Below are 24,173 nucleotides of genomic sequence, written 5' to 3'. Positions count from 1 at the left end.
CCTACTTCAACTCCTCTGCGAGCTCGGGGAGGACAAAGTCGTCGGCCGGCTTGCCCTCTGCCTGGGCGGCCCCCTTGGTCAAGGGCCCGTTCTTGACCATGATGGTCATGACCTCGTAGAGCACGTCGGCGGCGGCCATGGTGGTCAGCTCGGCGTTGGTGTCGTAGGCCGGGGCGACCTCGACGATGTCGGCGGCGACGAAGTTGACGCCCTCGAGGCCGCGCAGGATGGTGCGCAGCTCGCGCGTGCTCCAGCCGCCGGTCTCGGGGGTGCCGGTCGCGGGGGCGAAGGCCGGGTCGAGCGTGTCGATGTCGATGGACAGGTACACCGGGTTGGTGGTGCCGACGCGGTCGCGGATGCGGCGGATGATGCCATGGACGCCGATGGTGTCGATCTCGCGCGCCTCGACGCGCGTGAAGCCGCAGTACCCGTCGTTCTCGTAGTCCGAGGGCCCCGACAGCGTCGTGCGGATGCCCGCGTGGATCGAGCTGTCGTTGGCCAGCAGCCCTTCCTCGGACGCCCAGTAGAAGTACGTCCCGTGGTTGATGGCGGCCTGCTTCGACGGCGCCCCGCCAAACACCTTGGGCTTCCACGTGTCCAGGTGCGAGTCGAAGTGGATCACGCTGATCGGCCCGTACGCCTTGTTGATCGACCGCAGCAGCGGCAGCGTGATCGTGTGGTCGCCCCCGAGCGTGATGATCCGCGGCAGCGTCTTGCCCGCCTTGGAGATGCCCGGTTCCTGGGCCGCCGTGTACGGCGTGCGCATGAGCAGCGTGTTGTGCCCGTCCTCGATCTGCTGCAGGGCGTAGTGGTTGTCGTACCTAGCGTCGTCGTCAGCAAATGCTGTAGAAAAAGGGTTTGAGGCTTGTCGAGAGGCCAAGGCTTTGTACTCACGAGGTGACTGGGATGTCGCCGCAATCAATGACTTTGCCCCAGAAATTGAAGGGGTTGGATTTCATAGGTCTATTTGTGTGTTATCTCCCGTACATATTAGCCTTGCTCTTCTGCTACTGCCGCTGCTGCTGCTGCTGGGTGGCACTGCTTCTTGTTCTTGATTTTCCACGACTCCAGCATCTGTGCAACATTGGACGAAGGGGGGAAGGGAGGGACCGGCGAACGTACACATTATACCCGCCGCTAAATCCAAGCTTTCGTGAGCCTTTTCAATCCGGTCGCAAAGTAAGCCTTTGAGCAGGGACGAAAACAGACGTACTAGAGATTGAGGCGTCGAGAACCTTGCCTGATCCCGCTGGGTCCAAACCGTGCTCCTGGTCGGTACGAAGTGCCCGTGTCGAATGGTGCACCTATTGCAGCACAAGGAGACGACACAATTAGCTCCTCATGTCTCGTCTGTGTGGAGAGAGATTGAAAATGGTGAAGTAACCCACCAATGAATGCAATGTCATATTTCTCCTCGTCGCTGGTTAAGCAGGGGAAGTAGGGCAGGCGGCCAAAGGTCGAGATTCCGGAGAAGACAGAGTCGGCCTGGATTGCACGAGTGTTAACGAAGCTCATTCTGCCGCTGGGTTTCGTGGTCATGCTCACCTGTGTGCCGCCGTCACCTGGCAGGGTGTTGTACCAAAGAGACTTGTGCGGTCCTTCGATAGGAGCCTGGTCGTGGTCATGGTTGCCATGGGCGAGTGCGCAGCTGGCACATGCCAGCAGGGCAAACGATTTTAGCAGCATCTTGTGCCGTGAGTGTATACGTCCAGACACCACGATGAAGACTCAAACAGCAAAAAATGAAGAGAGGATTTCGAGAAACACGACCCCACGAAGCAGAAATTCGGAGCTCGAGCGTGAGCAGCTTTGTTGTTTTTTCCCACGAGCTAGGTACCAAGCTCCCAGCCAGCGAGTTCCTGCAGATAGCTTCCAGCTCGGGCAGGTCAATGCACCTCAACCCTGGACCAGGTCCAATGATGCCGATTTGGACTTCCTCTTACCTAAAGCTTCCAAGCATGACAGTGGGCGCGGGAGTCTTCCGAGCAAGCCTGAAGCTTTCCTATCAATGCATGCCCCGCCGTGTTGACACGAGGAATTGCCAAATCATGACGGCATGAGAACTCTCAAGCCCGAGCCCAGAGGCCGAGACCAGGGCATTGGGAAGCTACATTGGGTTCTTGGAGCTTGCGGTGCGGAACATTTTTTGGTCGCGCATCTCGCGGGGGGTTTGGCCCATCAGCAGACGAAGAGCAAAGAGCCGGTGAGCAGCAAGGGAGCCACATGGGTTTGGTGGGCAGAGGAGGCAGCGCGCAAGTCCATGCGAGGGGAATGCAGGTGGACATGACCGGCGACGTGTCAGAGGAGAGAGGCGTGAGCGAATGTTGTGTGTCATTGAAGGCGTGACGCAGCCCATTGTCGGGATGCTTATCAGTGGCACAGTGGGAATGAGAGGAAGAGAGAGAAGCTCGTATCATGCGCAGTTTTGGTCCGACGTTCAATCGAGGCCGGCGGGCGACGACGCTAGCCCAAAGAGGAAGCTTGTATCATATCACCGCATCTTATTATACCTAGGAGCATGTTACTTTTTGCGATCTATCCGTCTATCTTTGCGTCGTCATGTATCCTGCATCATCCACTCATGGTCACTGAGGGCCGTTTCCCGCGGGCGCTGGCACAGACGCCGTTGCATGACCACCCTCCACTAGCTCGTCCTTGTCCATCCGGGCAAAAGCCTTGTCGACTTCGTGCTCCCAGTTGCTGAACGCCACAATCGCCCATTCGGCAATCCCAACCAGATACAGTGCGATGCATTGACCGACCCAGAGTCCCGGAAGGCCCCAGCCATGGAAGGCGAGCCAGATGCCGAGAGGGAGGGCGCCGCAATAGTAGCTGACAAGATTGACGGCAGCTCCGATATGCTGTCTGCCCATGCCCCGTAGAGATCCGCCACAACTGCCGTTCAGTCCATCTGCGATCTGGAACAGCGCCACATACGGCAAGACGTGGGCGGTGAGCTTGACCACCCGCTCGTCGTCGTTGAAAATCTTGGCAAAGACGTTCTTCGTGCCCATCAGAATCGCCAACACCACGGCTCCCATGAACATGCTCAGCCAGGCAGCGACATTGGCCGATCGGGCTGCACCTTTGGCAGAGCGTGAGCCAAGCATGTTGCCCACCCGTGCGCTGGCGGCGACTCCAATGCCAAAGGGGATGGTGTTCATGACTTGGTCTGCCGTCATGATGACACTTTGAGATGCGAGAGGGATTTCTCCGAGTCGGCCAGCCGCCAACGCAACAATCTCAAATGCCCACCACTCGGTGCCGACATGGATCACTCCTAGGAAAGCCAATTTAGCAAAGACTCCCATGTTCTGGAGGCATCTCTTGGTCCAGCCGCCCCAACATTCTCCGCCAGCAACGAACTTGGCATAGAGCACGAGACCGAGGAACGAAAGCCAGTACCCGATACCTGTTGCAAATGGCGCGGCAAAGATACCCCAGCCGGCCACATAGACAAACAGGTAATTCAGCAACGCGCTGATTGGAGAGGTGATCAGGAGCACATAGGTGCCTGGTCGCATAATCTCTTGGGCCTGAAGATACTTCTTCATGGTCTCAAAGTAGATATAGCCCAGTCCGCCGGGGATCAGACAGCTCAGGAATTTGGAGCTGTCGTGTGACAATTGGGGGCTCTGGCCCAGAGCTCTGAACACTGGTTCCGAACACAGCCAAAGGATGGCGACCGGGACGTAGAACAGCGTCAGGACGATAAGGGCCCGCTGGAGCAAGATGCCCAAGTCATGCTTGTTCTTGCTTCCGGTGAATGTGGAACTCGCCAGAGTATCCAAGGCCGTCGATCCGCCCATACCAATTAGCCAACCGGTGCACATGGCGAACATATAGGAGAAGGCAGCAGTGGACAGATCTTGCGGCGATGCTCGGCCGACGATCAAGATGGATATTGTTTGCAGCGAGTTCTGTAGCGAGTAGGCCAAAATGACGGGTATAGAGCCGCGGAAGAGGACCCAGAATTCATGAAGAATGAGCTTGCGAGTCGGCGTGTCATCTTCAGGGAGGATGTCGAGCAGCTCGCCTTCCTCCTGGCTTGGTGCTCGCTCTTCATCCTGGTGCTTCTTGGGCAGAAGCCCGGTTTGCTCATTGGGCTCCTCCCGTTGAATTTCTTCACTCATCAACGCCACTGAACGTCGCCGGTCGTGATCTTCTTCTGCAGAGCCGCGCGGTGAGCCGGTATACTTGGGGGCTGCTGCACCCTTCGAGACTTACCGGTGGAACTATATCTTCGCATGACTAGTCAGCAAAGCCGTATGACTTTCTTTTGCGGGCGGCCCCAAACAAATTAACAATCTGACAAGATTGTCTTGGAAAGAAAAGGGACACAAAAGTCCAGACTCGAGAGAACCGACACCAGCTAGTTATGGAACAGTACAAACAGGGCATGTGAAGATGCGGTTAGTCAACGGTATCCATGAGACGCCCCATCCAAGATACCGACGCCTGGACGGATCGTACGTCCCTCGAGCTGGCAAGCATAGGGCAGACGATTCGGTGATGGTCGGATTGGGTCGGTTCGAAATCGAATGTCAAATGGCAAAACGTAACGGGGAGACGCCTATCAACAATGAGCTGATGCAGTCAATGATGCAGCTGTGGGAAGCTTTGCGTCCGTGGACAAAAGTCATTGCGTTATCCAATTGTCGCGGCGCCTTTTCCTTTCCTTATCTTCAGCCCATATCTGACTTCTGGCGATTGGGAGAACTGAGAACTGGGGACGGGGAGGGCGGAAGGCGAGCGTTTAACTAAGCCCTAATGATAATCTTGCCGGAGGTTGTGGGGCTTGGCTGGTTCTCCGGCTGAGAAGTGGCTTGGGAGGGGTCTTCAATGGTGTTGAGCGTCATGTATTGTATGTATACCTTTGGCTGGGAGGGGGGGGGTGGATGGCCATGCTGCTATTGTATAGATCAAACAGTGTCAAGCTGGACTTTGTCGCCGTAGAGAGCCATTACATGGACGTAACCGTCTGGCAACTGCGTCTTTGAAACTCTTGGACATGTAATCCCTGGACTGTTGAATCTGCTTCCAGCCTCATAGCACTCAGAGAGTCGTCAGAAATGAAGTTGAGCGTCAACGTGTATCGGACATGATCTGTTGGCAATGCATGAAGGGCTCTTCGTGATGAGGCTGTCCGCACTGACCTCTGATTGGCTGCACCCCACCTCCCGCTGAAAATGCCAGCCTTGTCAACTGAATTCTCTTCCTCGTCATCTCGTTAGTCACTCAACAAGGCCTGCAACATGGATAGAACTGAGATTCTGAACGCGCTCGCACATGAGTCAAGGCACGAGCGCCCTCAGAGCGTCGAACTTCGGCAACAAGCCCACTCCATCATATCCAGCATCCCGCACGACGAGGGCCAAGGCCATCCAGATCATCTCCCAGCCGCGCTCCTCGATCTTCTCACCCAGATCATCAAGCCGCTCTTCACAAAAACCAAACATCCACACTTGACATCCACGGGCCGCAAGTCCCTTGTTCCAGGACCGCCGCCCTCGATAGCAGCAGCGCGCTTCCTCTCGCCCCTCGACGACGATGAACAGGAAGAGAGCCAGAAACCATGGAAGCGGACCCCCTTCACCGTGCCTCTGCTCAAATACGTCTTACAGAGCTATCTATCTCTCCCACAACCGGTGCAGAAATCTACCATCGAATCCCACTTCCACCTCCTTGTCCCACCGATCCTCAACATGATCGATGACGCATCCCCCCAGTACAAATCCGAAGGCTGCCTGCTACTACATCTGCTCTGCACGACATTAGTCTCCGCGCAAAGCGACATGTTGCGACGTACCGGATTGACGGACGTATTCGTCGATGCGCTCAAGACGAATTTCTTGCTGCTGCCCACCCTGACACCCGAGGAGGACAGTCTGCTGGTCCTGAGGGAGCTCTATCCGGCCTATCTGGCGCTGGTGGACGCGCGGTTCCTCAAACTTCAAGTGGCCATGGCCGAGGGGGTTGATATCTCCACGGGCAAGAAGACCGACGCCGGGGCGACGTGGGCGATGGGAGAGGACTTCGTGGCCAGGGAAGCCCTGCTCACTAAGCTCTACAGACACGGTATATTGGCGTCGTTGTCCCACCTGTCCTCATCCACGGACGCCTTTTCAAACACAATCTGCGCCCCGATAACGATCTTCCTACTCAAACAGATCCCGCCCGTATTCAGGCGGCTGGGTATTCACGCCGTGAAGCATCTCCAGAAACTTTTGCCCATGACGAGGATGGCCTTGATGGACCCATTCGTCCTGGCGGCTCCCGAGATGGCGCTCGCCTTGCTAGGCGTTCTCGAAGTGGTCGTCGAGGTGTGCGCGCCGAGGGTCAAGGACAAGTGGTGGGGCGAGATTCTAAGGGGTTGTGTCGCATGCTGGTGCAACTGTTTGGACGAGAGAGAAGGCGCGAGTGAAAAGACCGCGAAGGCTACACATGAGGTAATGAAGAGTGCGAAGGGAGTGGTCAAGATGCTGCAAGGTGTCCTGGGAAGAGAGGAGTGGGAAGGCGTCAAGGGGAAGCTGCTCGAAGAGGAGAAAGATTTGAACGGACTGTTTGAAGACTAAAGAATGCTGTGACTGAGGGATCATCCGGGGACATGCTTCCAGGAATCGGCATTTCAGAAATTACGCATGGGATGGAGGCGAGCAAGCCCAGCCAGTGCAAAGAAACATGGACAGGCGTATGCTGGCCTTCTGCGGTCAATCAATTATTGCTGTGTCCTTTTGCATGAACAAACACAAACTCGAGCCATCAACCCGTTCCAAGAGAATGTCAATCTATTGGGGTATCACGAAAAGAGCAACACAAATGAAAAGCCATCCCAAAACCTGACCTTGCTGTCAACTCCCCGTCCGGCGACGGCAATCAAGTAAAGGATCGAACAAACGCCCGCTTAACCGACGACCGGCCCATCAGCATTTCCTTCCAACTCATCGCCGACCACGGGCCTCTGCTTGAACAGACTCTTGCCCCTCAACCACTTCCTGTACGCCTTGTACCTCTTCTTCCCACCGTCCTCCTCCATCACGGTCAGCGGTTCCTCCACCTGCCCACTCGCCACAAACTCGAAGTACTCATCAATGCTGGCCTCGGCTCTCTCCTCCATGGTCAAAGTCACTGCACCGCGCTCGTCATCGAAGTGCCTGAGCACCCTGTGGTCAGCAGGGTCCGAGGTCGTCTTTGACAGGTACTCGAGGAATTCGAGCGGCGCCGAGGAGTAGTCAATGTGGCTGGACACCACCAATGGGATGGTTGATGGGTGTGCGACGTAGCGCTGATACTCGTCCAACTGGCGCACCTGCGGATTGAGAGAGTTCTCAATCAGGGACGTGAAGGCTTGGAGAGCAAGTTCGGCTTTTGTGGGCGGGCCAAGTAGCAGAGAGCTGTTAGTCAGGTCGCTATTAGTGGTAGTCGGCAGTCGTGGGATCTTGGGCACCGAAGTGGACTGGACTTCAAAGGACGGTTCCTTGATGATCCCCGTGTATCGGCGGCCTCGCAGGGCGTTGTGAAGTTGATGCTGCGCGTCGAGCCAAGGCCCCAAGGTGCTGGGTTTCGGAGTCGGCTCAATTGCTGATGGAGTGGCCGAATTCAGGCGTCCGTCGGCGGACGACAGCATCGATTCTCCTCCGAACAGGGTGGTCGTGGATGCTGCATCATCCGACGGCGCAACTATCTTCACGCCCTTCCGAGTTCCCTGCCCTTTGTCATGTCCTTCTCCGTCGCTGTCATTCGCCGTCCGCACCCTAAACGGGCTGAGGTCGTATTTCCCGGCCGACGTGGAGCTGATCGGGATGTATTGTAGATTCGAGCGCATTTTGAAGGAGAAGAGCTTCCGGAAGGACGAGATCGACAAAGGGCGGTAGTATTCGACCCAGTAGTCGTCAAAATACGCCAACGGTCGGTCGCGCAGCTCACGCGGCCAGAGCGAGGGCGGCATCCGGGGGGATTCGAGGTATTCGTCCGTGTACCAGTGGCGATAACTCGGTCTGCGTTTGCCAAACATGGAGCGCGGGTCGGAGTGGTGCAAGTAATAGTCCGTGGTGAGATCCCAAAGCATGGGCTGGCCCTGGGAGAAGACATAGTTTCCCAGAAAAAGGTTGTACGCTTCTTGCCGTTGCGCGTCCATGAATGAGTTGTTGTAGTAGCGCTTGAAACTCTCGACCATGTCGCGCGAATGGCTCGTCCACTGATTGATCTTGCGGTACGTCGCCATTGTGTTGACCAGGTGTGAGCCACCATACTGTACGGCTATAGTGTCGCCGTGGTCGTGCCACATGTGGGTGAACAGGTTCACGGCATCAGAGTCGTACTCGACCGATGGGTGCTCGATCACTCCTAGTGCCTGGAGCTGATAGCCAAAGGCCTTCTTTGCAATGACAAATTGTGCGGCATTGGTCCGGTCGAGACAGTCGATGCAGTTGGTTCTTGCGACACCTGTCTGGAGCCGGAGGCCGGATTCCTCGTCACTTCCATTCCGAAAGAACCCTGTCCTGGGAAGGATATCTTCCGCTATCGCCTCGAGGCTACCAATGACATCTTGATCTCGACTTTTCGATGCTCGACTCATGTCCCAGGCATGATACACAATCTGCTTGTCTTTGGGTAAAAATTGGTTGAGGTAGTTGACAGCGAGAGTATACTCTTTCAGAAGCTTGGACTCTCTTGGGATGCGCTCGCGGGCCTTGATGAGGTTGAGCACGTAGATGGGGGTTCCGTACCGCTTGAAGAGATTGTCGAAGTGAAGAGCAGCAGCGCTGAAGAAGGGGTCCACCACGTTAAGATGGATATCAGGTTTCGGTGAGACACCTGTACTGTCCTGAGTCCAATGTAACGGGATGCTGCCACGATGCTGCACATAGGAAGTGTATTTGTTGTTCGCAAACAGCTCCGGGCCCGGGGCGTGAAATGAAGTGGTCAGCATTTCTGAGACGATTTGTTCAGTTTCCACATCGTTTGCCACATATCCAAGGTCATTGGCACCTCGTTTCAGGAATCTGGCACCGGCGAAGAATCGCGATCGACGGGCGATGATTGTCACGTAGACCACCCTTCCCCAATATACCGACACTGCACTCTGATCGACGTAGCCATGAACGACTGACAGACACCAGTCATACGGATTTTTGAGTACTTCTTTGGCGGGCCGCAACAGGTGGTTGTTCCAGACAAACATATCATTGTGGTCCGGCTTGTGAGGCTGCGTCAGACCTTCTTGGAGGGCTTGCCGTTCTCGCATGATATTGTGCTGCAGCGTTCGAGTGACATCGTAGGAATAGCTGAAATAAAAGGACCTGGTAAGATCGAGATTGTTCAGGATGCCAATGAAGCGTGTCTCTTCGAGGTGTCGGTCTGACTTCGTTCTTGTGGATGCTGCCGTTACCAAAGGCATGAGCTCCGTCTTGTCAATTTGATAGATGTAATGGCCCCCGATCATGGCTACTTGACTCCTTTTGGTCACATACAACATGTAATACTGGGCCGTGAAGCGGATGAAACCCAGCAGACCCCAAAAGCTGGTCTTGATTTTCAGCCCGCCAGTTGCTCGATTGCCCTCATCTATGGCATTGAGAATCTGCTGGGTCTCCTTTTTGGTGTAGACAATATCATCCTCTGTAATATTGAGCTCGCCAGGTTCTGATGTCCGATCGATCTTCAATATCCGGAAGGCCGAGTCCAACAGGTCTGACCCAACAATGTAGTAATAGTTGGCCGTTTCGTGGAGAGTAAATTTGTGCATTTTGCTGACACCTTCCTCTCCCACTTTGCTGACCAGCGCGCCCCTATTGCGTTGCAGTGCTGTCGGAGAAGGACTCGCTGTGCGGTGGAAAGACTTCGACAAATCAAATTCGTCCTCGTCCTCCTCAACCTCCCTCTGTCCCGGTGCCAGGGGCGGTGACTCCGGGGGATTGTTTGACAGCTGGGGGTATTTCTGAGGGACCATCTTCTCCGTCTCGTCCGAGTCGGACTTGTTGACTCCCAGGGCGCGAGGAACGTTATTGCCAATCTCAACATCCTGCGAAGGCGGTTTGCGTTCGCTGTCCTGGCCGTCGGTGCCATTGACGGAAGCATCTTCATTTGTCTCCGTGTATTCATCGCCAGATTTCACCAGGACCTGATTGGCGACAAACTCTCTGAAGGATTCCATCTTGGTATGTTCGCGTCTCACATTGCCTGGAGTGGCAACAAACAACACCCCTTCGACCCCATCACAGACGCTCGATTTCGAGATTGACCAACACCGTTACAGTCAGCAAGAGACGCTTGACATACTCGAGGCCATGATACCGGCTATAATGATGCACACTTCATCTTAAAGTTGGTGGATTCGAAGATATAGCCACAGCGTACATCACCTACACGCCGATGAGGAAGGGAAACAAATTGCTTGGCGATGATGCAAGGGTTTCCAACTTTGGTTTAAGCTCGCCAAGCTTTCGAGGCCGAGGCTCAATTCGGGCTCGTCCCTTAATGTTTGGCTCTCCCCGCGTTCTACCCAAGGTGTTTTGCTCCTTCCCCCAGCTTATTTCTAAAAATGTAGCCAACGTACGCTGGAAGCTCGAGCTTCCTCACCACCCACATCTATACCAGAAGTCCTAAAATGGCTCCCACCGCTCCAGCGCCCTTCTCGGAACCACTCCTCCCTCAGCTCGACCTCCCGGCGAATCCATACTATACTGAGAAGCACCACCGTCTGCGCGCATTTGTCCGCAACTACGTCGACACTGAAATCGCACCCTATGCGCAAGAATGGGAAATAGCAGGCCAGGTGCCTGAGCACGTCCGTCTACGGCATTGTCAGCTAGGGTTTGCAATCACGCATCCCGTCGTCGATCCAGCCGATGCGGGCGGTATTCAACATCCTGCCGGAATACCCTACGACGAATGGGATACTTGGTGCAGTGTGATTGTAGGGGATGAGTTCGCTCGCCTAGGATGGTGTGGTCCAATATGGGGTCTAGGAGGGGGAAATGGAATCGGCTGCCCGCCTCTCTCGCGCCATGGAAGTAAAAAACAAAGAGAAAGGTGGTTGCCGAAAGTTGCTAGGGGAGAGATCAGATTTTGTCTGGGTATCACCGAGCCAGATGGAGGAAGTGACGTGGCAAACATAAGGACGACTGCGGAGAGGAGAGGAGATTCTTATATTGTGAATGGTAGCAAGAAATGGATCACCAACGGAATCTGGTGCGACTTCGTTACCGCCGCCGTGAGAACGGGTGGACCTGGCCGTGGAGGTATCAGCCTGTTGGTTGTGCCGCTAAAAGCAAAGGGTGTTACAACAAGAAGGATGGAGAATCAGGGAGTCAACGCCAGCGGTATGATGTTTAACCATGCCCATCGCTGTCCGTTCCACTAACATCCCCAGGATCGACCTTTATCACTTTCGAAGACGTCGAAGTCCCAGCAGACAATCTCATTGGACAAGAAAACCACGGCTTCCAGCTCATCATGTCGAACTTCAACCCAGAGCGCTTGTCTCTGGCCACCGCGGCACTCCGTCTCGCCCGAGTCTGCGCTCAAGACGCATACACTTACGCTTGCGAACGCGAAACCTTTGGCAAGAAACTGATCGACCATTCTCCCATCAAGTCGAAGATTGCGTCCTTCGGACTCCTCATTGAGCCCGCCCACGCGTTCCTAGAACAGCTGTGCTACATCATCGAGACTTCCCGCGTTACAGGAAAGGAGGTCAATGTTGGCGGTATGACGGCCTTGTTGAAGGTGATGAGCACAAGGTGCCTGGAGAAAGTCTGCCGAGAGGCCCAACAGATTATGGGCGGAGCAGGTTATTCCAAAACTGGACGAGGCGCTCGGATCGAGCAGATCAGTCGAGACGTGCGTGTCCATGTTGTCGGTGGTGGAAGTGAAGAGATCATGCTTGACCTGGCTGTCCGTCAGGAGGCGAGGGATGTCAAGCTGAGAGCTGCTAGGCTTGCAGCAAGCTCAAAGCTGTAGAGGAACAAAACTTAATTGAAATAGAATTGGTTATTCTCTGCATTCTATTTCATCTCATGCGTGCTGCCACATGCTGTTGCTACTGATGCTGCGTCGATACCATTCGCCTTCATGGTCCAGTGCTATCCAAGCTGCCGCCAGATGCTGTTGCGACATTGTTGCTGTTGCTGGTGCGGTTACCGCTGTTGTTGGACTTTAAAAAGGAGTCCAAGGCCGCCTGGGGTGGTTTTTTACTGTTGCTGCATCTGTTGCCCTGTCGCGCGCCCTGTTCAACCTCTCCTCCTCTATTGCTCGTCTTGCTGTTGCAATCAACGCCTCCTTCTCAGTTGCTGTTTCTGCTACTGGAGCCTTGGTTCGCTCATCAAATGCTTTATTTGCTGCTTCTGCCTCTGCTGCCAGTCTGCTGCAATATCGCTCCTCTGCTGTTGCTTCCTGCAGCCTCTCTCGCAGGCATTTCTCCTGCCCCTTGCGCCGTTGCTGTTGCTGCTGCTGCTCTCTGACCCACTTGACCTCGGCTTGCACCTTCTTTAACAACGTCCGAAGCTCGGGCCGAACAGAGAATGGTCGGTTTCTGTCTCTCCTCATGAGAGCGACTAGCTGTTGAACACCCGCCGCGTTTGGGGGATTGAGACCCTCCAAAATAGAAGGCTTCTTTCTTGCTGCTGTTTCTGCTTTTGAGGGGCGTTTATTGCCGAAGCTGTTGCGGTTGCGCTTGTTGACAGACATTCTTGCTGGTGCTTGGTGCTTGGTGCTGGTGGTGGCGGCGGCGGTGCTCCTGCTGCTGCTGCGTGTCTTGTCTGCACAAAATGATGTGTTAGTGCATAAACGAAGCGAAAGCCTTGTAGAAACGTATACAGTCATTGGAACAAGCATGCTAGGAGCCAGAAAGTATCTTTTGGTTTCCGACAGCGCACGAGCGAGACAACGAGACGGGCAGCCTGGCTGAGTTTTTGATTGACAGGTCGAGTGTCTCGTGGAGGCGTAGATTGACTGGTCCGGGAGAAAGCTCGAGTCACAGCAAATAGAAGGGGGGAAGGCGAGAGAAAGTGGGTGGGTGTTCTTACAGAGTCTCGTTTCTGCCTGAGGAGAGGAAAAGGAGAGAGAAGGGGGAGGGGTTTTTTCCTTAAGTGTGAGAAACATAACCAGAGTCCTACCTTCCTTGTTCCCTGGTGCCTTCCCTGTTGGTCTGTCCACTTCCCAGTCGCGTCCGGAAGAACCATTGCTTCCGGAAAGCCCCTTTCTTGGAAAGGTACTAGGTATAGAGTCAATCGTGAAATGTTTCTGATTCCTGCCACACACCATGGTATGTAAATTGATCGCATTGATTGTGAGCATTTTAGCTGCCCGACTGAAACCTTTCAAGATCGTGAAAGTGGCATAAACGGGTCATGGCCGACATTGAACCCATCTCCACCTAGCGATAAGCAATGCCCTGAGCATGCCCATCAGGTAGAAGGAGGTGCCTGGATGGCCTGCGGCAAAAGCTCGAAATTGCAAAAGAGACCACCCTTCAACCAAGGCCAAACTCCGATCTTTTGCCAGAGATCATCTCAATTGCCTCTTCCCTCGTTCCCTTCGGATGGTTGAACTGCCAGCGTGCAAGTTCATCGACCGCATTCTTCAGCCACGGACCACCTTTAGGATCGCCCAATGCCTTTTTGATCTCGTTCCCCTTCAAAATTGGAGGGACGGCATACGCAGCTTCGAGATCTTGGTCGTGAACGTAGGCGACGAACTTCTGATATCGGTCTGTCGCGGTCGAGAAATCTTGCTCCACGATGTCGCAGAGCAACGAGAAAAGCACATGCGATCTCCACGCCTCCCTGCACTGTCTCAGAGTCATGCCCACGTCCCCGCGAACGGCTTTGTCGTCGTTTACTGACTGCACGGCTTCGACGATGGAGGGCCGCAGGTCGATTGCATCTTTCAGGACTTTGCTCATGCTATTGGTAGCCTTGATGCCTTCCCTGGATGCCTGATATGCCTTTGCAGACGATTTATACCACGACGTGTATGCCGCGAGGAACCAGCTCAGGGCTTGGTCTTCTTTAGGTCTCAGGCTCAGGCAGATCGAGGACTTCTCGTCTAGAACTCTCTGGAGTCCGTCGTACGCGATGACCGCGTGACTGGCATCGATTGAGTCGTCGGTCGGTGGTGTTGACGGGTCGGCGAACACGGTGAAGTAGAGATCAAAATCGTTGACATATTTCAGCCCGGTGTAAGGATCGGGTCCAGCCATAATCTTCCCAATTTCCACCCCCACGCGCTCTCGGCTGATCTTCAGGCGAAGAGCCTCGTGGATGGTCTGATCTTTCATCGCCTCCTTCGCAGTTGCCTCGATCTCGTACTGGAGTCGGCAGGCGAATCGAATGAGGCGCAGAACCCGAAGCGGATCGTCCTTGAACGTCTGATACGGCGCAAGAGGCGTCCGGATGATCTTGTTCTTCATGTCCTCGAGTCCTCGATGCGTGAAGTCCTCCACCGCCTGTGTGTCCAGGTTATAGAAAAGAGCATTAACCGTGGCATCTCGACGAAGCGCATCTTCTTCCGCAGTGCCAAATTCCACCTGCGGATGGCGGTTTTCATGGTTGTAGACTTCTTTTCTAAGGTTGACGAAGTCGACGTCGATGCCGAACATTCTCGTGGTGATGGTCTCCAGGTGCTTCGACTTGTCTGGATTCGCCGCGATCTTGTGGATGTCCTTGACCTGCGAGTTGAAGCCTTGTTTCGCGGCTTGCTCCTCGTACTTTGCACCGTGCTCTTTGATGAAAGTCTGCAGGGCTTGACCAAACTCCCACCCAGTCATCGTACTCAGAGCCACGTCAATGTCGTGGCTTTGCACACCGAGCAGCTTATCCCGAACCCAGCCTCCGGTCCACCTCAGCACGAGATCCTCCATCCCAGGAACGGACTGCATCTCCTTGCGGCAGTCGAGCAGGCATTGCCGGAACAGCTTCTCAGCTGGCGTTAGCGGTAGCTGTATGGTAGTCATCTTGGACACAGGCCTTGACTGGGAAATATTGCGGAATGGGCTTGGAAATCTCTTGACGCCGCTGAAGACTCGAACGCTCATAATATGCGCCCGCGGCGAGAGTTCGATGGATCTCAGTCCGAGTGACAGCGTCCCATTTCACTTGATAGTGTTGGACCTGCGCGCATGGTGTTATGGGGAAAGCGCAAATATTTTCGTCTCTGGCATGAGTCACTGCAAGGGAAGGCGGCAAGGTCAATCCTGACGGACAGAAAGTCACAGGTTTTCTGTTTGTAGATTTCCCCAATGCTCTATGGCACTCTGCGCTTGAGACTGCTTCCACGATACTGTTCCACAAGCTGTTTGCTTTAGATCTGATTTTCATTAGTCTAAACATCAGCCTCGCCAGTGCATGGTCGAGCCGGAATATTGTTGCGCCGGACTCCGAAATCGACCTCGGCCATCGTCGGCATTTGCGATTGAGCAGTGCTGTGGTGCGATTCAGACCACTCGGTACAGTGAAGTTGCACTGCTCGTTTCCGCTGGGTCTACAGGTCTGCAACACTGTCTCGCAAAGTGTCCTATGCTTGAGTAACCACTGGTCGCGCAAAGAACGCAAAGATGCTGGTCATCGGTCTCACAGGCTCGATCGCGACGGGCAAATCCACCTGCGCTCAGATCCTGTCCTCCCCGCCATACTCGCTGCCCCTGGTGGACGCCGACCTGCTCGCACGAAAAGCCGTGGAACCGGGCACATGGGGATACCGACGCATAGTTTCGACCTTTGGTCCCACCACGCCGGACCTCCTCCTGCCGGCCTCGGATCCCCAGTGCGGCGGAAATGAAGCTGGGCCGAACGGGAAGGGAAGACCGCTGAACAGACCCGCGTTGGGGAGAAGAGTATTCGGGAACACAGAGGAGAGGGTACGAGACAGAAAGAAGCTCAACGCCATCGTCCATCCCGCGGTACGGATCCTGATGGCGCGCGCGATGCTGTATTACTACTTCCGAGGGTACTGGGCGGTCCTGGTCGACGTGCCCTTGTTGTTTGAGTCCGGCCTCGACATCTTCTGCAGCACGGTCATTGTGGTCGCTGTCTCCGATCCGGCGATCCAGATGCAACGGCTCCGAGAGCGAGATCCGCATCTATCGCCTGAAGACGCCGAGAACAGAGTCAAGAGCCAGGTTGATGTTCGCGAGAAGGCGGCGCGGTGTGAGCGTCGAAATAACGGCAACAAGGGTGCTGGAAAAGGCTATGTCCTCTACAATGATGGCAGCAAAGACGATCTCAAGCTTCAGATCGCGGACGTCATGGGGAAGGTCAAGGCCAAAAGCCCGCGGTGGTGGAGTCTGCTGCTTCTCGTTTGTCCACCTCTCATGGCGACGATCGCTTCCTGGGAAGTTCTCTGGAGCTGGTATGCGCGACGGAAGACCATCAAGGAGAGAGGCGAAGAAATGGCCAAGCCAAAATAAAATAAGACGATGTCGAACAGTACTTGATACATTTGTAAACAAACTCCGGTTCGGTAAGCGGCTGATCATCACACGACTATAGGAACTAATACTACACCTCAGGTTTGAAGGATAGGTAGATATTCCAAAGAACTTTCGATATAAGTATCGCCTTAGCTGGCGACTCTACCTCTCCCTCCTCTTATTTTAAAAGAACAGAAAAATTCAAGGTCCCACCAGATCTGATCTTACCTTGTGGCAACAGCAAGGCACATATTTTCTTCGTCTCTCAAACAAGGAAGGGGGGAGAAGGCCCCGCCCACCAAACCCGATTGTAACAGAAACCCTTGAACTTTTTGAGATATGGTGGTGGTGGATGGTCAAACGGGACGAGGCTGTGCAAGGCTGTGGCGGCCACCGTGGTTTACGTCTCTCCCCCCACTCCTCCGCCATTTCGTTTGGGTGGGTATCGAAACCTTCGAGTGTCAAGCGCATACAGAGCTATGATCGCCTACCAGGTATCCAGCTAGAGCTGTCGAAATGGCGGCTGATACACTCGATCACTACTTTGACAGGGAGGCGTCCCGTGTGCAGGCTATATCGGAGCGGGAACTCCTCGAGTGCTGTGTCTGGTTTGAAGGTTTCGGCAGATGGGCATCAACAAATTCAAGCAACCCGGATTTAATGGATTGTATCGGACTCGCAAGGTGCGAAATATGAATTATCAAAACTCCTATTGGGATGGTTTCCACCCCATCTCCGTTGCTCGTCCCTGCCACCTTTTCTTCTCCGCTTCAATGGTTGCCAACTTCTTCTCCAGCTCTCTTATCTTGTCAAGCTTATTTTGACGATGTTTTCGAGAGTTCATCGTATTCCGAATCCTCTGAGCACCCTTCTTGTCGGCCATGTCGACGAAATGAATTTGAGGTCCGTATTTCGCCTTCGGGCCCGCCGGGCCCTTGGACGTCAAACGGGTGTCACCCGCACTAGGTGGAGTGCAGGCCGTCGACTTTGGCGTTTGGATTGAGTTGCTCAACCCTGATATCCCGCAGAGAGCCGCCCCCGGCGTGACCGGAGACGGTCTGGTGCTGATATTGCCTAGGCTTGGGATTGACGGTGAGGTGCACCCTGGAATGAGTGGGCTGCTGGGTGCTCCCGGGCATGGGATGTCTCCTGGGAAAGAAACAGCGAAGGGATTGGCGAAAAAACTCTCTGGAAAACTTAAAGCCACGTTGCCAAACACCTCGCCTTGATCCTTCCCAGGAGAGGTCGCGTCTCCCACTTGAGAAGAAACCTCGCCCATTCGCTGCGTGGCCTCCTCCAGAATCCGATATGTGTCTTCATCGCGACAAGCGTCGCCAATGCAGTCATCGGAGACATCAAGATTGTCCCAGCCGAGCGCCGAAGAGCTATCATCGTTGCCGATGGGACAGTCGTAGTATTGTGATTGAACAGTTCGCTGGCCATCGTTGACAGCCAGAGGATAGGACCGTAGGTAGTAATTCTGTGAAACCGGAGACTCCCACTCGGGCCATTGATGGTTCTTATGGCGGGAAGAGTGAGAGGAGGGCACGGGTAGGCGCGGCAGTAACTGATGCGGCCATGGTGAACAACTGTCCAAAGTGACCTCCGGTCAGGACAGGTGGAAGAGTGATAGATGCCTTGCTTGCTTTGCCTGATCGCAAGGCAGAGGGAGGGGGAGAGTGTGGGAAGGAAAGAGAGGAGAGGAAAGAGGGAAGTGGGATGAGAGCATTGAAAAACCACTTTGAGCCTGTCGTCGTCCGAGGCGGATGAATCTAGGCCCAACACGGTAACTGGGACGGCGTTGTTGTCTGACCGGATGAAAGCTCGATGCGCCGCCCAATGACGCGGCGGTGTCCTCCGTGCCGTCGGCGTAACGAGTCGTTTATTGTTTTCGTCAGACCACCAGGGTTTTCTTGGCCAGCGGCAATGACTCACTCATGTTACAGCGGACAATGCTGCGCCTCGCTCTGTCCGACCAAACGGTGTAACCTCCTTGATCCGAGCAAAGACGGAGAATCGAGATGTCAGTTCTAGAAGGCCCTTTCCCTTTTCGATCGCTGCACGGACATGCGAGTATCCGCAGGACGGAGCATCAGGAGATCGTGCTTCCTCCCATGTTTCCCTCCCCCACAGTATCAAATTGCCAGGCAATTCCAGATACCACAAACGTCTTGAGGAACAGGACCGAGATGTTGCTGTCGGTCGTCTGCGGTTCTCACCACTTGCCTGAACAGTACGGCATCAACGACGCTGATGGAGATGTTGAAGAAACCGACAATGCACCCTCGACGTGAGAACCATGTTTAAAAGAGAGGCAGTCCTTCGTCCTGCTGCTGGAGAGTTCTCCGTGAACAATCCAGTAGCAGTGATGACGAACGTTTCTCTCGATTGTCCAGCCGACATCGTTTGACATCCCTCGTGAAAATCACAAGTTTTGCCGATCTGAGCTCTGGTTTTTGATTCACTGCCGTTTATTCCTTTCTTTGCCTTGATGATTAGCCGCTTGGACTGTTGGGGAACGATGGGGAGGAGAGAGCAGGCCGAGAACTGAGACTCCGAGCTAGGCTGTTGTGAAGAATCAAAGTATGTTTGTGGCATGCGATATGTGCCATTGCATTAGATATACGTGTATCTATCTGGAGATACAAGAATTTGAGTCTATTTTCCGCCAGGGGTTCTTGGTGGTCACCCCTACCAACCGCGCTATGCAAAGATGTAAAGGATTGGACAGCTCATGGTGAGCCAGTGATTTAGATGTATTTCGTGTAGCATTCGGTTCGCCTGCTCACGAACCGCAGGTCATGTCGATGAGAGGGTCGTAGTTGGAGTCGACAACAGCAAAGCTGGGCGAGGCCGCGAAGTCGTCGACATCATAGAAGAAGTAGTTGAGGCTGTCGAAGCTCGCGCACGAGACTTGCCACCAGTAGGTTTGCAAGCTGTCGACCGAGGGGACAGCACTGCCGACAGCGTCGCCCGAAATTGGCCAGCCCGTCTCAGTAGTCCACACATCACGGCCACCGGCGACCGCTCGCACTTGGTTGACCGCCGCCCAGTATGCGTCATTAGCAGCACCGTTGTCAATCCCAACGCCCTGCCAGTAGGGGTAAGCATCGTTGCCGAGCCAGTCCACGGCCTCAATCACAGCTGTGTTGGCAGGGTCCACCCAGGCGGTCCAGGTATCAACGTGTCCGACAGACTTGCTGCTCGCTCCAAGCCCCCAGAGCATACCACGAACATCATTGATCTGTGACGCCAGGGTGTTGGCATCAGTGTCGCCTCGGTACAGATCCTCAGAACCGACAGAAACTGCTAATATCCAATCGCTTCCGTATTGTTGAATGGCTTCCAATAACGCTTGCTTCTCTGCCTCGTAGTGGCTGTCGTCCTCAGTCCAGATGCCGACAAGGAGCGAGGTACCAGTTTTGATGGCGGCAGGGACTGCATTTGCCAGGGTATTGCAGTCGCTTGAGGCGTATAGTCGGGCGTTCTTGAAGTTTCCTGGGAAACTGGCGATCTTGTTGAACACAAACTCCCAGTCTGACTCGCTTCGACAAGCTCCGTTTGCCAGGTTGGCTCCGATGTTGAATCCTTTGTAGTATGCCTCAGCTCCCGAGACGGCAGCAGCCACGCAAGCAAGTAATTGGCTTGTCTTCATTCTGAATTAGAGACCTTTGAGTGGGCCTATTTTTATATAGAGCGACTGAACAGAAATACAGGGAACTAAATGAACGAACGACTGTGAAGTTGAAGTAACCAAACGAAGGGACTTGAGGATGGTCAAACGAGTGACATGAACAGCGAGGATGAAGAAGAGAATGAAGACAGCGACCAAAGAAAGATATTATGTGCCTCGACGAGAGATCCAAGATCCAGAACATTCAAGGCAGGCCCTTGCAAACCAGCGAGACATTGACCAGGGCTGCCATCTGCCATCAGCCATGGTGGAGAATTGAAGCCTGAAAAGCACGAAAAAGGGGCGCCACCATCCGCCATCCGACAGCCACTGATCCATGGATTCGGGGCAGGATCAGCGTCCGTTGTTTGTGGCTGTACCTGCCTTAGCGCTGCCGTGCGAGATTGAATGGGCCTGCTCGTCGACGAATGGGTTCCAGTTTCCGGGATGCCTTGCCAATGAGTGGACCAGGAATTCAGAGACATCGATTTCCAGCCTTGACCATTGATTTCCTGGAAGGTACGAGTAGACTCGGAGACGCAGTCCCGTCGATTCGAACTCGCAGTCTGTTGAACAGAGGGAAAGATGGGCTGAAGAGCTTTTTGGAACACTCGTAGCCAGAAACACCAACACCATCACCGGCTCGGCGGGCGCGAAGATCCGTCAAGACAAGGGTGATTTTCGCCTCTGCTGCCTCTAAACTTGAATGGGCCTAAACCCCTGACTTGGTGTTTTTGAAATGCAGACTCCATGATCCAAATCCTTCTTGACAGAGATGACAAGGCTGGACCTGCACGAATTAATGAGCCCTTCCTATTCGCTCGTGAACTGACGAGGCAAGAGAACGGAAGACATCTCACCTGTCAGCATGAACTAGTGGGAATATTGAAATATTGCACCGTGTTGCGCCTACCCTGCGATGGCGGTCTGCAGAAAAAGGCCGCTGCTCGTCGTCGCTGGTGTGTGCATTCTGTTCTTCCTTCTCTTGCATCTGCATGGATCGTCCTTAGAGGTCCTTCCAAGAGTATTACCTGATCATGGATTCGACCATGACGATCTCCCAAGACCTCACGATGTCGAAGGGGAGCCGTTGGATGGTCTGGAAGGGGGCAACCATCGGCCTTTGAGGCCCGGGAAGGTCCATCTGATCAATCCCATTGCCAGCTTTATTCCTCTTCCCACAGCAGTTCAAATCCTCCCCAAAATCCAACATGATTTCAAGGCTGAGAGCGACACTGCCAGGGAATCTCGACTGGTTCGCCTCCAGGCGATCAAAGATGCCATGATGCACTCATGGACCGGATATCGAGAGAGGGCGTGGCTGCAAGATGAGCTGGCTCCGGTGACGGGAGGCTATAGAAGGAGCTTCGGTGACTGGTCTTTGACGCTGGTGGACGCCTTGGACACGCTCTGGCTGATGGGATTCAAGGATGAGTTTGAGGCCGCAGCACATGCTGTGGCAGACATCGACTTCAACACTGCTACACAACTGCCCATCAATGTCTTCGAGACCACCATCCGCCATCTTGGAGGTTTGCTCGGGGCGTATGATGTGAGCAATCGGCGATATCCCAAGTTGCTGGAAAAGGCCATCGAGCTTGGTGAAATGCTGTACGGCGCGTTCGACACGCCGAACCATATGCCAGTCACAAAGTGGTCAAAGATTGGTGTAGAAGGCGCATCAGGCCATACGCTCGTTGCCGAGCTTGGGACGTTGAGCCTGGAATTTACCAGGCTCACGCAACTGACCGGAGACCCGAAGTACTATGACGCGGTGCAGCGCATCTCGGACTGCCTAGAGAGCCAGCAAAACTACACAAGGGCGCCGGGCCTTTTCCCGCACATTGTTAATGCGAGGGAATGCTGGTTTGGGGACGGTGTGACCTTCTCTGTCGGCGGATCTGCTGATTCTGTCTATGAATATTTCCCCAAGGAATATCAACTACTCGGTGGCGCCCACGAGCAGTACAAGAAGCTCTATGAAATTGCCAAAGAGCCGATGAAGGAGTTCATCCTCTTCAGACCCATGACTCCAACCAACGAAGACATTCTCATGGCAGGGACCCTAAAGTCCTTCAGGCCGGGCCATAACGAACTCACACCACAGACCCAACACCTCGCCTGCTTCGCTGGAGGCATGTTCGCTTTGGCCGCGAAGCTCTTCGATTCTCCGGAAGACCTAGACACGGCCGAGAAACTAGTCCGCGGTTGCATGTGGGCATACAAGCAGACTCCGACCACCATCATGCCCGAGATGTTCCATCTCATTTCGTGCCCTGCTGACGGCCGTCAATGCAACTGGGATGACAAGGCCTGGTTCAAACATATGGTCCTCCTCAACTCCCACGACGAGACTCCTCAGGACAAACTGCTACCCGAAGCCGAACGCCTTCGCAAGAAGTCTCAGCGGCTCCGCTTACCCAAGGGCATCTCGGCCATATCCAGCCGTGCCTACGAACTGCGGCCCGAGGCGATCGAGTCGATCTTCGTCCTCTATCGGATTACCGGGGATGAGTCTCTGCGGGAAAGCGCATGGGAAATGTTCGAGGCCATCACCAAGCACACGCGGACAGAGTTTGGGTATTCGTGTATTGAGGATGTGACGCACTCCGAGCCGCGGAAGACGGACAAGATGGAAAGCTTCTGGATGGCGGAGACACTGAAGTACTTTTGGCTGATATTCGAAGATCCCGGCGTCGTGAGTCTTGACGAGTTCGTCCTGAACACAGAGGCGCATCCTTTTCGATTGCCGAAAAGGCGATGACATGACCTTCATGACGTGGACATGATGTTGCCATAAACTTAGATATTTTGCAGGCTGGTTCCTCAAAATTTGATGATCGCTGCGACGTAGCGCAAGCGACTAGAAGATCCTGTTCAACACTTGTTTCACGTCTTCACTGATCTTCTCGGGGACAGCAGAATCCTGTTCTTTCCTCTTGCCCTTGACTTCGCTCTGCCTCCAAGTTCTCCGGACATCAGAAGTCTCACCTGGACCATGATTTGCAGCCTCCTCGCCGTCTCCTTTCCTGCTAGCCTTCTTCCTCTTGATCCCCTCGACCCTCCTCCCCTCCTCCACGCCCTCGATGAACCGCCTCGTCTCCCGGGCGATGATCCTCCTCTCCTCGTCCCTCCTGCCCTCCTCCTCTCTCTTCTCCTCCCTCACTCCGGCCATCAGCTCCTCCCACCTCATGCCCTTCAGGTACTTCATGTTCCACACGTCGTCTCGGTACCAGCCGCCCTTCTTGCCGCCGACGGTCGTGGCGTTCAGCGTCTCCGCGCACCTCCGCGCGACCTTTTTGGACGAGAACTCGATCCAGCCTTCCGTGTACAGCTGGCGCGAGTTCTTCTTGGAGTTGTGCGCGTGGCGGGAGGCCGGCGAGAGGAAGAGCCGCGTGATCGGCGAGAAGCCCCGTTGTTCCAAGAGGTTGCGGAGCGCGGAGGGTTTGAGATACGGAGGGAGGGATGAGAGGTAGACCACGCCCGGGCTCGTCTCCTTGGGTTTGGATTTTGGGGATTTCTTCGGGGGCGCGGGCTCGTTCGTCGTGGGCGCGGGTTGGTGTTCTTGAGCGTCTACCGACTCGTGTGCTTCTGCGTCTCGACCTGGGTTCTCAATATATTCTGCATCTTCGTCCTCCTCCTTCTTACTCTCAAGTTCATCCTCACCGCTACCCGACTTTGAATGAGGAACAGCGGCCGGTGCGCTCGAAATATTAGTGGCTGCTCGACTGCGCTTCAGGTCGGGCGCATCATGTTCCTCTTCATCGCTGCTTTCATGTTCGATCTTCCGCCTCTTAGTTGCTCTGCCAGCCTTCGACACTTCGGCGGCTTCGGAGTCGTAGCCAGCATCCTGGTCTGATTCGTCCGAGAAACCTGCGTCGAGGTACGTATTCCTCCTCTCGGACCCCATGATGTGGGTTTTCAGCCAATCTTGGCTTGGCAGAGCGAGAGAGAAGGGCAAATTCTCAGCTGCCGCTGTGCTAGATGACAAAATGCGAAATGGAAGGACGAAACAAAAGATTGAGGCGGCGCACTCACGTTCGAGTTGAGGGTCGTGGGTGAATGCGGAGAAAATTTTTGGTTGGAGAA

General features: G+C 54.5%; 12 protein-coding genes across 12 annotated transcripts; 4 read left to right on the top strand and 8 right to left on the bottom strand.

Annotated features, from left to right (window-relative positions):
- Position 1: 1 nt before the first annotated feature.
- PV07_01084 (agmatinase) lies at positions 2 to 1,686 on the bottom strand (the record flags this gene model as incomplete). The annotated part of the gene is made up of 6 exons (XM_016387584.1): positions 2 to 821; positions 895 to 963; positions 1,123 to 1,137; positions 1,214 to 1,304; positions 1,389 to 1,485; positions 1,546 to 1,686. The coding sequence occupies 6 exons, from the start codon at positions 1,684 to 1,686 to the stop codon at positions 2 to 4; spliced, it is 1,233 nt and encodes a 410-aa protein (XP_016254512.1).
- An 899-nt stretch (positions 1,687 to 2,585) lies between these two features.
- Positions 2,586 to 4,249, bottom strand: PV07_01083 (uncharacterized protein; the record flags this gene model as incomplete). Its single annotated transcript, XM_016387583.1, has 2 exons — positions 2,586 to 4,168; positions 4,228 to 4,249. The coding sequence occupies 2 exons, from the start codon at positions 4,247 to 4,249 to the stop codon at positions 2,586 to 2,588; spliced, it is 1,605 nt and encodes a 534-aa protein (XP_016254511.1).
- A 1,001-nt stretch (positions 4,250 to 5,250) lies between these two features.
- PV07_01082 (uncharacterized protein) lies at positions 5,251 to 7,156 on the top strand. Its single transcript, XM_016387582.1, has one exon. It carries the CDS (start codon positions 5,256 to 5,258, stop codon positions 6,573 to 6,575), a length of 1,320 nt encoding a protein of 439 aa, XP_016254510.1. The 5' UTR covers positions 5,251 to 5,255; the 3' UTR covers positions 6,576 to 7,156.
- PV07_01081 (uncharacterized protein) lies at positions 6,698 to 10,331 on the bottom strand. The gene has a single exon (XM_016387581.1). It carries the CDS (start codon positions 10,154 to 10,156, stop codon positions 6,905 to 6,907), a length of 3,252 nt encoding a protein of 1,083 aa, XP_016254509.1. The 5' UTR covers positions 10,157 to 10,331; the 3' UTR covers positions 6,698 to 6,904.
- A 198-nt stretch (positions 10,332 to 10,529) lies between these two features.
- On the top strand, positions 10,530 to 11,984 carry PV07_01080 (uncharacterized protein). The gene is made up of 2 exons (XM_016387580.1): positions 10,530 to 11,324; positions 11,375 to 11,984. Exons 1-2 carry the CDS (start codon positions 10,610 to 10,612, stop codon positions 11,962 to 11,964), a joined length of 1,305 nt encoding a protein of 434 aa, XP_016254508.1. The 5' UTR covers positions 10,530 to 10,609; the 3' UTR covers positions 11,965 to 11,984.
- A 175-nt stretch (positions 11,985 to 12,159) lies between these two features.
- On the bottom strand, positions 12,160 to 12,690 carry PV07_01079 (uncharacterized protein; the record flags this gene model as incomplete). The annotated part of the gene is made up of 1 exon (XM_016387579.1): positions 12,160 to 12,690. One exon carries the CDS (start codon positions 12,688 to 12,690, stop codon positions 12,160 to 12,162), a length of 531 nt encoding a protein of 176 aa, XP_016254507.1.
- A 784-nt stretch (positions 12,691 to 13,474) lies between these two features.
- Positions 13,475 to 15,037, bottom strand: PV07_01078 (uncharacterized protein; the record flags this gene model as incomplete). The annotated part of the gene is made up of 1 exon (XM_016387578.1): positions 13,475 to 15,037. One exon carries the CDS (start codon positions 15,035 to 15,037, stop codon positions 13,475 to 13,477), a length of 1,563 nt encoding a protein of 520 aa, XP_016254506.1.
- A 315-nt stretch (positions 15,038 to 15,352) lies between these two features.
- PV07_01077 (dephospho-CoA kinase) lies at positions 15,353 to 16,616 on the top strand. The gene is made up of 2 exons (XM_016387577.1): positions 15,353 to 16,461; positions 16,511 to 16,616. The coding sequence occupies exon 1, from the start codon at positions 15,557 to 15,559 to the stop codon at positions 16,406 to 16,408; it is 852 nt and encodes a 283-aa protein (XP_016254505.1). The 5' UTR covers positions 15,353 to 15,556; the 3' UTR covers positions 16,409 to 16,461; positions 16,511 to 16,616.
- Positions 16,617 to 16,871: 255 nt separating this feature from the next.
- On the bottom strand, positions 16,872 to 18,459 carry PV07_01076 (uncharacterized protein). The gene has a single exon (XM_016387576.1). It carries the CDS (start codon positions 17,688 to 17,690, stop codon positions 17,121 to 17,123), a length of 570 nt encoding a protein of 189 aa, XP_016254504.1. The 5' UTR covers positions 17,691 to 18,459; the 3' UTR covers positions 16,872 to 17,120.
- Positions 18,437 to 20,356, bottom strand: PV07_01075 (uncharacterized protein). The gene has a single exon (XM_016387575.1). It carries the CDS (start codon positions 20,064 to 20,066, stop codon positions 19,197 to 19,199), a length of 870 nt encoding a protein of 289 aa, XP_016254503.1. The 5' UTR covers positions 20,067 to 20,356; the 3' UTR covers positions 18,437 to 19,196.
- A 519-nt stretch (positions 20,357 to 20,875) lies between these two features.
- Positions 20,876 to 22,971, top strand: PV07_01074 (uncharacterized protein). Its single transcript, XM_016387574.1, has one exon. The coding sequence runs from the start codon at positions 21,004 to 21,006 to the stop codon at positions 22,846 to 22,848; it is 1,845 nt and encodes a 614-aa protein (XP_016254502.1). The 5' UTR covers positions 20,876 to 21,003; the 3' UTR covers positions 22,849 to 22,971.
- On the bottom strand, positions 21,956 to 24,135 carry PV07_01073 (uncharacterized protein). The gene has a single exon (XM_016387573.1). It carries the CDS (start codon positions 23,992 to 23,994, stop codon positions 22,948 to 22,950), a length of 1,047 nt encoding a protein of 348 aa, XP_016254501.1. The 5' UTR covers positions 23,995 to 24,135; the 3' UTR covers positions 21,956 to 22,947.
- Between the last annotated feature and the right edge of the window lie 38 nt (positions 24,136 to 24,173).

Source organism: Cladophialophora immunda, assembly GCF_000835495.1.
Source record: "Cladophialophora immunda strain CBS 83496 unplaced genomic scaffold supercont1.1, whole genome shotgun sequence".
NCBI classification, from domain to species: domain Eukaryota; kingdom Fungi; phylum Ascomycota; class Eurotiomycetes; order Chaetothyriales; family Herpotrichiellaceae; genus Cladophialophora; species Cladophialophora immunda.
This window is presented reverse-complemented; position numbering and strand designations above follow the sequence as displayed.

Coding starts and splice junctions, on each gene's coding strand:
- PV07_01082 (XM_016387582.1), top strand. CDS start 5,256: ATGGATAGAACTGAGATTCTGAACGCGCTCGCACATGAGTCAAGGCAC.
- PV07_01081 (XM_016387581.1), bottom strand. CDS start 10,156: ATGGAATCCTTCAGAGAGTTTGTCGCCAATCAGGTCCTGGTGAAATCT.
- PV07_01080 (XM_016387580.1), top strand. CDS start 10,610: ATGGCTCCCACCGCTCCAGCGCCCTTCTCGGAACCACTCCTCCCTCAG. Junction 11,325..11,374: donor TCAGGGAGTCAACGCCAGCG/GTATGATGTTTA, acceptor TAACATCCCCAG/GATCGACCTTTATCACTTTC.
- PV07_01077 (XM_016387577.1), top strand. CDS start 15,557: ATGCTGGTCATCGGTCTCACAGGCTCGATCGCGACGGGCAAATCCACC.
- PV07_01076 (XM_016387576.1), bottom strand. CDS start 17,690: ATGGGCGAGGTTTCTTCTCAAGTGGGAGACGCGACCTCTCCTGGGAAG.
- PV07_01075 (XM_016387575.1), bottom strand. CDS start 20,066: ATGAAGACAAGCCAATTACTTGCTTGCGTGGCTGCTGCCGTCTCGGGA.
- PV07_01074 (XM_016387574.1), top strand. CDS start 21,004: ATGGCGGTCTGCAGAAAAAGGCCGCTGCTCGTCGTCGCTGGTGTGTGC.
- PV07_01073 (XM_016387573.1), bottom strand. CDS start 23,994: ATGGGGTCCGAGAGGAGGAATACGTACCTCGACGCAGGTTTCTCGGAC.